The 12,599-nt window shown below is 35.8% G+C and overlaps 2 protein-coding genes across 2 annotated transcripts in view; both read right to left on the reverse strand.

Moving 5' to 3' along the window:
* The window catches only part of pcnx4 (pecanex 4), a 20,695-nt gene extending 18,419 nt beyond the window's left edge, over positions 1–2,276 (reverse strand). Inside the window, exon 1 of the mRNA XM_016511030.1 lies at positions 2,161–2,276. The gene's annotated coding sequence lies outside the window, so the exon portion shown is untranslated. The remainder of the gene's footprint in view (positions 1–2,160) is intronic.
* Positions 2,277–4,247: 1,971 nt separating this feature from the next.
* The window catches only part of lrrc9 (leucine rich repeat containing 9), an 18,373-nt gene continuing 10,021 nt past the window's right edge, over positions 4,248–12,599 (reverse strand). Inside the window, 15 exon segments of the mRNA XM_016512395.1 lie at positions 4,248–4,320; positions 4,888–5,044; positions 5,133–5,265; positions 5,351–5,476; positions 5,700–5,768; positions 7,578–7,795; positions 9,861–9,994; positions 10,347–10,483; positions 10,713–10,821; positions 10,929–11,059; positions 11,278–11,400; positions 11,564–11,784; positions 11,914–12,091; positions 12,239–12,383; positions 12,385–12,431. Coding sequence (XP_016367881.1) covers positions 4,269–4,320; positions 4,888–5,044; positions 5,133–5,265; positions 5,351–5,476; positions 5,700–5,768; positions 7,578–7,795; positions 9,861–9,994; positions 10,347–10,483; positions 10,713–10,821; positions 10,929–11,059; positions 11,278–11,400; positions 11,564–11,784; positions 11,914–12,091; positions 12,239–12,383; positions 12,385–12,431 — 1,980 coding nt within the window. The 3' untranslated portion in view covers positions 4,248–4,268.

The raw sequence follows: 12,599 nt of genomic DNA on the forward strand, positions 1-12,599 counted from the left end.
TTTTGGAAATGACGATCGGTCGTCTAATGATCGCGCTTCTCCCGTTACATCTTTGCAGCGCAGTGGTGCCGCCGTGCAAGGCGAGAGTGTTCACGAAGCACAGTCGAGTGATCATTTCGACCCTTTGCCCAATGGGGATGGGAGGGCAATATCTATTATTTCCTGAATATTACTGATGAACTGATCAAAAAGTAGGCTACTGTTTTATTTCCAAATTCAGGTTTTAATGGTTAAATTAAATTTTATTAATCAAAAAGCCTGTCTAATTAACTTTTTTTTACAGTTTTATCTTTACCAAATTCTGTTTTCCATTTTCTGGATTCCTTTTTAATGGTTCCATTAAATTGTAATAATCAAAAGCATCTCCAATTAATTTATTTTATTTTATAAGTTTTTTTTTGTTTTTTTTTCAGAAATACTGCACATTTACATTTTTCTCCTAAATAAATTCTGGTAAATAATATTTCTGGTAAATACTCTGGTAAATAATTTTATTATTAGTAGACTAGAACACGTGGCTATGTTGTCATTCTTACACTGTAATACTGAACTTTGATTTCAGTGATTTGGACTATGAGATGGACACTTGCTTCTTGCACTTTATGTTGCAAGTTACTTTTTTACTTTTGGATTTCATTTGGTTTAATGAAATAGTTTAATAAAATATTCTTAAGTAAAATTGTTGATTTTTTTGTGGAAAATTAATTGTTTAGATTAATCGATAAATTAGTCGATATATTAATCGAAATAAAAATAGTTATTAGTGGCAGCAATAAATAGAAGTGTATACACACAATAGTAAACATATTATATTTATTTACTATAAATATATCATAATTATATTATATTTACATTAATTATAGCTATTGTTTTATCATATACCTTACATAATTATAATATATGCAATATGTATATTTAAGAAATATATAAATGTTTTCATAATTCTGATGGGAGGACAGTGTTACTTGCCAAGCAATAGTTTTAAAGTTAATGGAAAGAATATAACCTCCAAAACATTTTTTATTTTTTTTACACGTTATCTATTTTGTCTGTATATTTTAATTACAATAAATATCTTTAAAGAGCATTTTCTCAAAATATTATTTTCTCATGCACTGAGCCTGAAATCTCCACTTACATTAACCAAACTTTCCCGTTTTATTCCTATCTATATTCTGAAGTTTCTTACAGAGGGGTTTGCTCATATATCATTCAAATGTTTCATGTAAAAAATAAAAAAAATGGTGAAATTTTTTTCTGGCTGCTGAAAATATTTTCTGATTTATGGAGTGATAAAAAAAAAGAGAGATCCAAAATCCCATCTGTAAAAACTTTTAGGCTAACTCTAATATGCCAACAACATGAAACAAGAATTTTGAATCTGGGATCAAGTTTATGTATATTTAATTAGAGAATGAATAATTTGCATACTAAATGCACTATTTCAGTAAAATACAAAAAAATAATAAAAATTATAATTAATCAACTGGGGAAGTAACTTACCCAGATAGATATTAGTTACCAAGTTACAATTATTTTATTTATTTATTTTTTTTTAACCATACTCACGTGGTAAAAAACATAAAAATAACCACAGGTTTTATAACCTCAGAGCATCTGTGTATTTTTACATCTGATTCCCAGTTTACCTGTTTGTTGATGTTACCCGAGCAAAATAAGCAGAGATGATTATAGCCAAAATAAACACACAGCATAAAAACAGGTTGATTGTTGCGGAGTCAATCAGCCTCAAACCAGTGACTTCACGGGTTTATCCTGTGAATTACGTGCTCTTATCCTTTGATTTGTGGCTATAATCCTCAGATTTACGTTTTTAAGGCAGTCTTGTTGATTTGTATCCTGTGATCTGTTCACATGCTAACACTGCAGCTATGACAACAAGAGACAAACATTAACGTGACAACCGGTGTACAGACCATTATAATAACCAAACACACAGCTCTTATATCATATGACATTATAATATCGTCTTGGTTTCTTCCAAACACAGCAGATAAAGGACAGAGGCGAGAAAGCGGCTATAAACTGGTTAGCGCGGCTAGCGTTAGCTGCTCCTGTTTAGGCGTAAAGTCGGTTTATTTTTCCACATGGCAAAAAAAGAAATAGAAACAGCCTTCTTTTGTTTTTAACAACACATACCTTTAAATGAGAAAGGCTGGAGAGGTGTTAGAAGGGTGAGTATATGGTTTGTGTGGGGATAAAACGAACCCGCTATCCATCATCGCTTCTGCTGATGCTGCAGTTGGGCAACACGGCCTGAAGGGCGGCGCTACACGACACACACGGTTACGTGTTTACGTACAGACATTTATTTTTCCTCACAGAATTAGCCATGAAAATATAAAATGGCAAAACTGCAAATGGTATGCTGGCAAAACTATTAACAAGGTCATTCTTGTTATGCAGGAGCCTTTTGAAAAAATAATATACTTGTGTTGTAATTTAAAGAGGTATTAATATTGCAAATGCTCAAGCTCTGGCATTTATATTTGACTGTTTGCACAATGTGAAGAATATTAACTTTAATTATCAATTTAATTAAACATTTAATAAAAAAACAAACAAAGAAACACATTTAATAAGACTTGATCCTTTTTTTTTTTGTTAGAATGTGCATAGCAGAAATAACATTTGTTTAAATCAAAGCAGTGAAAGTAATGAAATTAACCCCATTCTCACTTAAATGTGAAGATTATGATAAAGGTAACTAATGTGATTTCCAGCTTTTATCTATTGATTATTTTTTTCTAGTATAGGCTAATTAGACACGGGGAAATGGCAATATACATGCATAAACCAAATCAAAAAGTTATGCAATCAGACACTGATTTTTATTTTATTTTTTTTGAAAAGTTGAAAAGCTAAAATTAATTTAATAATTATAATTAACTATTTTCAAGCCTGACACACATCCCTGCATGAGACCAACAGTAAAAGACACATCAACAGATAAAAAGGAACGTTCCTGCTGCAAGATGCTCAGACGTATCTCTGTATTCCTTTGAACAGTGCTTGGACACACTCACTGTGCTCTGTGTTATTTCCATAGCAGGTCCACCATTAAATTCAACAGCATTCACTCTGGCTTTCCTTTCTCATTTTCTCCACATTTTAATATATCTTCTTTTATTCTGTTAGATTTGGTTCTCTCTCTGTGTCTTTCTCCTTTTGCAACCCCCCACCATTATACTCCAGAGGAAAACAGGAAGAGAATTACCTTGAGCTGTGATAACAGGTTTTTACTGAACGCATTATGTGTGTGATTGCCTTTGAATTTCTCCAGACATTGGATTTTCAGCTGTGCTGCTAAACTGCCCTCATAATACAGCCCACTGAAAATAAACACATCAGACTAAAACCTCTGCTCTCTTTTCAGTGTCACGGTCTGACACAAATCACTGTTTGCCATAGCTGTAACGAGAACTATTCCACCCCAGAGTGGGCTTTTATTTCTTAGAGAAAAGCTGATGGCAAAACCTTGAATCGCGTAAGATGTGTTTGTCATAAAAAGAAAAACAGACACAGAAGTGCAATAGTTGATAGTGTGTATGTGTATTATAAATTAGCAGGAAATGGTTTTCCTTAAGGATCAAGTACAAATTACATTATTCTATAAAAAATGATTATTATTATTCTTGTGTACAATTATGTATTATACTAACAACAATAATAACAAAACTAATCATGTCTTATTATTCTCTATAGAATACATTAAAACAAAGAACAATAATAATAATAATATAATAATAAATAAAATAATAAAATTAAGAAAAAATATTACAATTACATTTTTTTTTAGTACTGTTAAATTTTAATGTTTATATGTTCCAACCAGTTCCACTGAGGCTAAAAATAAATTAAAAACCAAACCAGCCCTCTGGGACCCCTCAATGGACTGGTTTTGCAACTACAGGCCAAAACATTTGAGTTTCCAAGAAAAATGTTTTTGACAAATGTTTTGTATATACTTTTATATTTGAAGTGACTTCATAACTATCAAATACATTTTTTTTTTAAATAAAACCAAACCTCATGGAGAGTGAGAATGTTGCAAGGACAAAGACTTAAGATAAAGGACACCACTCAAAGTCTTGAATAGAAAATGTACATTTAATATCTTTGATATTGACACAATTCCAAATAAATAAATTGTCAGTTTAAGTCCTATCTAAGATCCAAAGATGAACAACAACACACAAGACCAAAGCTGAAATTCATGACACACTTAGTGCATCTATGACTTTGCGTTACAGAGGAGGAGGAGGAGGAGGAGGTCTGGGTACACTGTGACACTTGTACCTGTGGAGAATATCAAGATTACCACCTGAAAATCCTTTACCTAATCTGGTGTTCACAGTCAAAAATGACCAACCATTTAAAAAAGGCTTCTAAATCGTAAAATTGTAAATTATCCTGGGATAACAACTTGTTTTCTTTCAATTAGTACAGGTTTTGTGTTTCTTTTTGGAACTGACTGGTCATAGGCCTCATTGATTTAAGCTTATGCATCTCAGTTTTTGAGTGAAAAAGGACTATTTGTGGATAATTTTGGCAATATTCACTTAAAAACGGAGGTGCATAAGATGAGATCAATGAGGACAAGGACCAATCAGTTCCAAAATGATTTTAAAAATATATATTTAGCAAAAAAAGTTCAAGAAGTTGTGGTTTCGGGAAGTTGTTATAACCTGTGTGAGTAAAGTCAGTAAGTTTTAGTCCAATGCGATAACATTAACTAGCATTTTTAGGAAAAGAAAATCCTCTCCACGTGAAATGACAAGAACACGACATGAGGGTTAATATGCTTTCTATCCTTCAACATCACATAAAGACCTATACTGTATATGCGTGTGTGTATGTACAGACCTGGTCTCAGGATCAGCGTTAGGGAAAGTGGAGAGAACTCTGTATCCGGTCTGCTGCAGCGCTGTCATGTAGTGGCTGGAAGATCCTCTGATCTGCCTGAAGTTGAAGTCACTCTGAACTCCACGCAAGAGAGAGACAACTGCTTTCTGCTTCCTATCTAAAAACACACACACAAAAATGTATTCATGGTGTGCGTTTGTGTTTAACACACATCTGGTGTGTGTCTGTACTGTATGTATACGTACACCTGCTGGTATCATGTGCATCGTCTTGCTGATCAGGTACGAGTGAGTGCATTCCTGCACCTCTTAAAGGAGCCGGTCGGGTCACCAATGGTACCAAACCGGGTAAAGTCACTTCACCACCTGAACTAGAACCCTACACAAATGCACAAGGTAACTGTCTCTGCAGTATAAGTTGTATCTGATCCATTCATTCGATCTGGATAGTAAGTGTGAGCCACCTGTGCTTCATTATTTAAAAGCTCTGCTCTGGTTCTTTCTTCCAGGGTGACTGTCATGCCATCCAGAACATGAAGTGTAGACAGATGCAGTACAACTGCTGGCCTGTGCAGTGACCGCCGAGCTACCTGCAACACACACACTTGGTATGTCGTAGTGCAGAATATTATGTCAAATTTAAGGGATATTCGGCCAAGTAAAGAGGACAAAACATACTGTATTTATTCAGAACCAGAGAGTGAGTGTGTGTGTAAGGATTTGTCAGTAATCATGGTTAGTTTGCATTTGAGCCAAGGTCTCAGTTTGAAATCTCTTCATCTAGAGCATTGTGTGTGTGTGTGTGTGACTCACTGGGTTGCCCACTACAGACAGTTCCATGAGGGAAGGAAGCACCTCCAGTTTCTCCAGCTCTAAAATGTCCTGTAACACAAACAAAAGACATATTAGGTCATAAATACGCTTTGATATACATACTGCATTTAGACACTTACAAAAAAGAAACACATTGACTATTGTATGCTTTTATATACATATTTAATTTTTATATATACAAAAGTTTGGGTAGTAGGATTTTGTTGTTGTTTTTGAATGTAGTCTTTCATGCTCACCAAGGCTGCATTTGTTTGATCAAAAATACTGTAAAAATATTAATATTCTGAAATATTAAAACAATTTAATAATTGTTTCCTATTTTAATATATTTTTTATGTAATTTATTCCTGTGATGGCAAAGCTGATTTTTTTTAGTAGCCATTACTCCAATCTTTGGTGAAGAAACATTTCTTAATATTATCAATGTTGAAAACTGTTTATGTTGAAATATGTGGACATCTTTTATTACTTTTTGTTTGATGGTTACACAACTCAATATTTTAGATTTGTCATTAAATCTTTTTTAAGTATAAAACCAATATGAATACAAAAATTACATTTCTAAGAATGTGGCACATGCATTTTAAACTACATTTTATAAAGATTTCTCCCTTTTATCATCTTAAGGTGTCACAATCTATGCGTAATTTTGTGGGCAAGAAATGGTCAATTTTTCAGTTTCTCAGTTTAGCTTTAGCTTTCTGTTGGTCAGCATGGCGAATTTGCATGATCAACTTGAACATGGGCAAAATTTGCTTCAAGACCTTTTGTGCCCTCATGCAAAACTCCCATGGAATTGAAATGAATGGAATTGAGCATCAAAGCAGAGCAACTGTTCTTTTAGGCTACCTTATTTGACTATAGTAGCATAATATATCAGTATAGTATATCTTCATCTCAAATATTTGAACAGTTGTTTTTGTCACGTTAACTCCTATGTTTACTGTATTAAAATGTTTCAAATAAACAGGCATATGAAGAGGGGAATAAACAATGAAAAGGACACAAGAAACATCCAATTAAAGTTTTTTTTAACATGTCATGATTTCCACAAAGATAAAGGAATGAGGAGGTGAATCAAATCACACACACACACACATACATACACACACACACACACACCTCTGACCTTCAATCAATGTAAATACTGCTTAATTGTCCCCTTGGGCTGCTGTGCTGGTGCAGTAATGGCTGTCTGTAATTACTCTATATTCAGGGGCAGGAAAAAGGCAGAGCTCTCACAGGGACTAACAACACTAATACAAACACACTAAGTGACTGAATTACTGTAATTTAGTAATTACAGTAAAACTGCAGCTACACACATACAGATAGATTAGAATGGAGGGGTGAATAATAAAAGCAAGCCTCAAGTACTCAAACTTACACACACTCTCAGTGGGGTTGAGAGTAACTGTGTTCCTAAGTTTCTTGGTAGATTCTATATATATATATATATATCCTGACCTACAACACTTAAATATATCCTGTTAATATGGTAAATTATACCTATCATAAGATTAACTATATCTGAAAGACCTGTCTGTCTAACTAATGAATATGAACCAAACTGCTTCTATGTATTTGCTCTAGAAATATGCCATGACTCAAATACCAAATGTTTTCATTATTAGTGAGGTGATTTACAATTGTTTAAATTATCAATTAAAGAGATAGTTTCTAGCTTTTTCCAGCATATAACAAATTATAGTGTGTTTCCCACCAGAAGCTTGGAAAAGTCAGTTTTTTGTCCTTTGTGGGGCTTTACAGTCAAGAATGAAACTTTGTGCGCATATTTAATGTGTACCTGTATTTTAGGTAGGTTTTTGTGTATTTTGTGTAGGTGTTATTGTGTACCAGTATTTTGTTCATGTCTAAGAACAGTCTCCGGAGCTCAGTGAGAGGCTGAAGGTGGTTCAGTTCACGGATGCGATTCTCTGCCAGGTGCAAATTCAGCAAAACTCCCTGTCCCCAGAATGAGTTCTCACTCAAAGATTTAATTCGATTTCGATCCAGAACCAACTCACGTAGTCTCCGCAAACCATCCAATCCATCTACCTGACTGATATCATTCCCTTAAAGAAAAAGAGAAGACACTTAGAGAAGATCATATTAAAGAATATATGTATTGTTTAAACGTTTAATGTTTTTAAAAGAAGTCTCTTATTCTCACCCAGGCTGCATTTATTTGATCAAAAATAGTAATATTGGAAAATATTATTTTTATGTCAATATATTTTAAAGGGTTATTCCACCCCAAAATGAAAATTTTGTCATTAATTACTCACCCTCATGTCGTTCCAAACCCGTAAGACCTCCGTTCATCTTCGGAACACAAATTAAGATATTTTTGATGCATTCTGAGAGCTCTCTGACCCTCCCATAGACAGTAATGTTCAAGTAACACGATCAAGGTCCAGAAACGTAGCAAGGAGATCGGTAAAATAATCCATGTGACATCAGGGGTTCAACCGTAATTTTACGAAGCTACGAGAATACTTTTTGTACGCAAAGAAAACAAAAATAACAACTTTACGGATAACAGATACGTTGTTTTCGTTCAAATCAAAGCGTAAATAAATGTAGAAAACGTATCCGTGTGGTGCGGCTGACACAGAACAGCATACGCTGTTTGCGTTCAGTGGATAGGCTACTCTCCAAAATGGCGCTACGGTGACACGGAGGAGACGAATTGTTGAATAAAGTCATTATTTTTGTTTTCTTTGCGTAGTATTCTCGTAGCTTTGTAAAATTACGGTTGAACCCCTGATGTCACATGGATTATTTTACCGATCTCCTTGCTACGTTTCTGGACCTTGATCGTGTTACTTACATTGCTGCTATGGAAGGGTTAGAGAGCTCTCAGAATGCATCAAAAATATCTTAATTTGTGTTCCGAAGATGAACGGAGGTCTTACGGGTTTGGAACGACATGAGGGTGAGTAATTAATGACAAAATTTTCCTTTTGGGGTGGAGTAACCCTTTAAAATGTAATTTATTCCTGTGATGGCAAAGCTTAGGCTATTTTTCAGCTTCAGTGTCACACGATCCTTAAAAAATCATTCTAAAATGTTGATTTGGTGCTCGAGAAACATTTCTTATTATTATCAATGTTGAAAAGAGATATTCTGCTTAATATTTTTGTGAAAACTGTTAATTTTTTTTCAGGATTCTTTAATGAATACAACATTTGAAAGAACAGCATTTATTTGAAACATAAATATTTTCTGTATATTTCAGTGAGGATATGTTTGCAGACAGTGATGAACAGCTGTACAAGAGAGGTTGTACCAGGGGCATTTCCTCCGAGGAGGCAAGGGAGGCAGTGTCTCCTCAAAATATTGGATGAGAAAAAAAATTTGTAGTACAAAAATAAAACAATGCCAATATTACAAAATATAACATTCAAAAGTGTGGGAGGGTAGGTGGTTAAGTTGAATTGATATGCATTTTCATGTTTGCATTCTGGTTTGTATGTTGTTAATAAAAAAAGTGTATAAATCACTCGTTTTTCTATAGAAACACTGTCCAACAGCAGCACCAGCAGGTAAAGTTACAGCAGGAGTCTACGTCTCTCTCGCCTCCCCTGAACCCATTGAGGTTTAACAGTCTAAGGTTTTAACAGACCCGCCCCAAAGCGTGCCGTGAGTTTACTGGGGGGTAATTGAGAATGAATGGGGGAAAGTCACGTGAGAGGAGGCAATGCCTCCATCGCAATATGACTGGGTGTGACTGGTTATGTTTCGCTGTGATTGGTCCATGCGATAAATCCCGCCACTTTTGTGTTCATGCGCATTCTTCGTTCGCGAACCAGTTTGAATGAACACTATAATGGCGTTAATGGGAAGTTGCTATAGAAAGAGTAAGCATTCTGAGACGTGCGCCTAGGACTGCACATGCACACTGGCTGGTCTAGCCTGAAAAATAACGCTATTTGAGCAAAATAAACAACATTTAAGATACTGTTGTTGCCAGATTTCATTGGTGATTTCAAATATGAAATTTAATCATAAGCTTGGCAAACAGTTTTGGAGAAATTGATGTTTCCCCATTCAAAGAGATAGGAGCTGCACTGGCATGCCGAGAGGCGTTTCAAAGAGTGACATGACTTGCCTTAAAGGGACTTTGGTTGTACATACCTTGTAGGAACAGCGCTCTGAGGTTAGTGAGTCGGCTGATTTGTAGATTGATCAAGTTGGATATACCATTATAACCTAAATGCAAAACCTCCAAACTGGACATCAGAGGCTCCAGATTATCAGTTAATCCCTCCCTACAAACAAAGAGAAGGAAGAGAGGAGAAGCACATTTTAAAGGAAAGTGAGAAAAAATTAATGCGAGGCACATGTAGAGGTATGTGTCATCTAGAAGAGTATAGTTTATGGCATTAATACTGTATGCGGTACATACAATTTGTTAATAAATGTGGCTTTTACTCCCAAAACGTTGCAGCCTATGAAGCTGTGAGTTTTCTCTGGTTATAAACACACTCACTGTCTGAGAATCTCTTATTATATGTAATTGTGATGCTCCCTAGTGGTTAGACAAGAAACTACAGTATATCACCCCAATAGATCATGACAGAGTATTGTTGTGTGTGTGTGTGTGTGTGTGTGTGTGAGCACCTGCTGGGCCTGCTGTTCTGCTGCCCATATCCACTGGAACTGACTTTATGATAGAGATTCTGCTTGTTGCTCATGTGACTCTGAACTTTTTGACGTGGTAGAATTGACTCAATGTGGTTATAGTTCAGAGACAACACCTGCAAGACCACATGCACAAACAAAAACATACATACTGTAGACACACAGTGGCTGATAGTATATAATGTTAGTATGCATAGCCAGTAACATAGACAAAGACATAAGTGTTGTATTTACATTCTGTCATAAACATATAAATACCTTAATGTTGGGCAGGAAGATGAGACCGCTGAATGAGGTGAGGTTATTGCGTTCTAGATTAACGTTCTATCCTAAACTCATATGTACCTTAATGTTGGGTAGGAAGATGAGACCGCTGAATGAGGTGAGGTTATTGTGATCTAGATTAATACTGCGTAAATTACTGAACAAATCAGCAGGAGCAAGATCCACCATTCTAAAACACACAGTAAAACAGAAATCATAAAGCGTGAAGCAACATATCCAGTTCTGCTGTGTTGGTTTAATTCTGACTGTAGGATTGTAGTGAGAGTTAATGTGAACCTGACTGAGCTAGACTGCAGGTTGAGTTCTGACAGGTCTCTGTAGTTGGTATGGCCCAGCTTCTCAGCCACCATATCTGCATTGAGCCGCCCTCCAAACACGTCCTTAGCAGTTTCTGATTCACACGTTTCCTACACAGCACAGACACGTTTGTATTTTTTTAAAACTTAAATACCCATATGGTTCACCCATAAATTAAAATTATGCCAACAGTCAGCCTCCAGTCCCTTTCACTTTTATTGCTTGGAAAATGCAGCTGAATAAATGTACTTATTTCTTTATAACTTTTGAACAGTAGCATACATATGAAAACAAACACTATACATACATAAGCATCAGTTATTTTTACCACAGCTACTCCATCCAGTGCTTTGAGTGAAGGTAGATGGAAAACCATGTAGATCCTGTAGTTCTCCAGTTTGTTTACAAGGGGATTCCCATACAGATCCAGAATAATTAAACTAGACAGTGCCTAAGAGAAAAAGACACTACATCACCACCACCACCACACTTTATTCACTTTAACATTATCCTACAGCACTTTACATGCATTCTCATCAACTGGTGCTTTGAATGAAGGCTTAAAAAATCATTAATTGCACAAAATGATATTCAGATCTATAAAATCTCCTTACCTTTAAGTGGTATATGTCTCGGGTGGTGCTGATGTCATTATTGCCGACATACAGCTCGAATAAGGACCGTGACCTTTGAAGCCCATGCAGAGATGAGATGATGTTGTTCTCTACAGACAGGAAGTGAAGGTTGGGTAGCTGGTCCAAAACATCCCCGTCTAAACACTGTAAGTGGTTGCTGTTAATGCTCAGACGAGTCAGACGATGCATCGCACACAAACCTGCCACACACCCAACAAACAAGAGCAGCAACGAACACATGAAGGTTATATTACACAGCTTTGTCCCTGGTTTTATATTAAACTGATACAGTGGAAAAAAGAGTGAGAAAGGGAAAGAAGGAGCACTACCTTCCAGTCTGCTGATACTGTTGTTATTAAGAGAAAGTTCCTCCAGTAGGGTGCAGTGTTCCAGACCCTCAATTCGAGTTAATTCATTATTGTCAAATGAAGCCCAGCGTAGATTCACCAGTCGGTCAAGATTACTGAGCCGGGTTAACCGCAGACCATCAAGATTCACTGCTGTGATCTGACCCCGCAGGGCAATAAAAAAAAAAAACATTCTACAATATATCTTCTTTGTGTTTCACAGAACAAACACAGAAATGACGAGGCTGAGTGAATTAACCCTTTTAAATGTTGTTTGTGTGAGAGAATGTAAGTTTATATGTCATACTTTGGTGGTCCAGCCTGACTCAAGCTCTTGCGAGTGTTTCCATGGAGACAGGCTGATCTGTGTGAGCAGGTGAGCAGAAGAGAGCAAACTCAGACTGCGGGGACGTTCACTGTCAGTCCGAGAGTGGGTCATCAGAGATGCCTGCAACGAGAGTCTTCAGCCGACCAAGAACCACCATTCGCACACACTCGTTCTGCAAAACACACAAGTGAAATCCACTTATATTCACTAATTCATTAAATGTAAACATAAAATGTTATTGTTTAAATGTCAGCAGGGCCAACTTAGTTTGGGGATTACAATAGTGAATTGTGTGTTTGCATACACTACCATTCAAAAAATTTTTTAATAGTTTTGAAAG

Source organism: Sinocyclocheilus rhinocerous, unplaced genomic scaffold (genome assembly GCF_001515625.1).
Source record: "Sinocyclocheilus rhinocerous isolate Xijiao unplaced genomic scaffold, SAMN03320098_v1.1 scaffold1243, whole genome shotgun sequence".
In the NCBI taxonomy this organism is placed as follows: Eukaryota; Metazoa; Chordata; class Actinopteri; order Cypriniformes; family Cyprinidae; genus Sinocyclocheilus; species Sinocyclocheilus rhinocerous.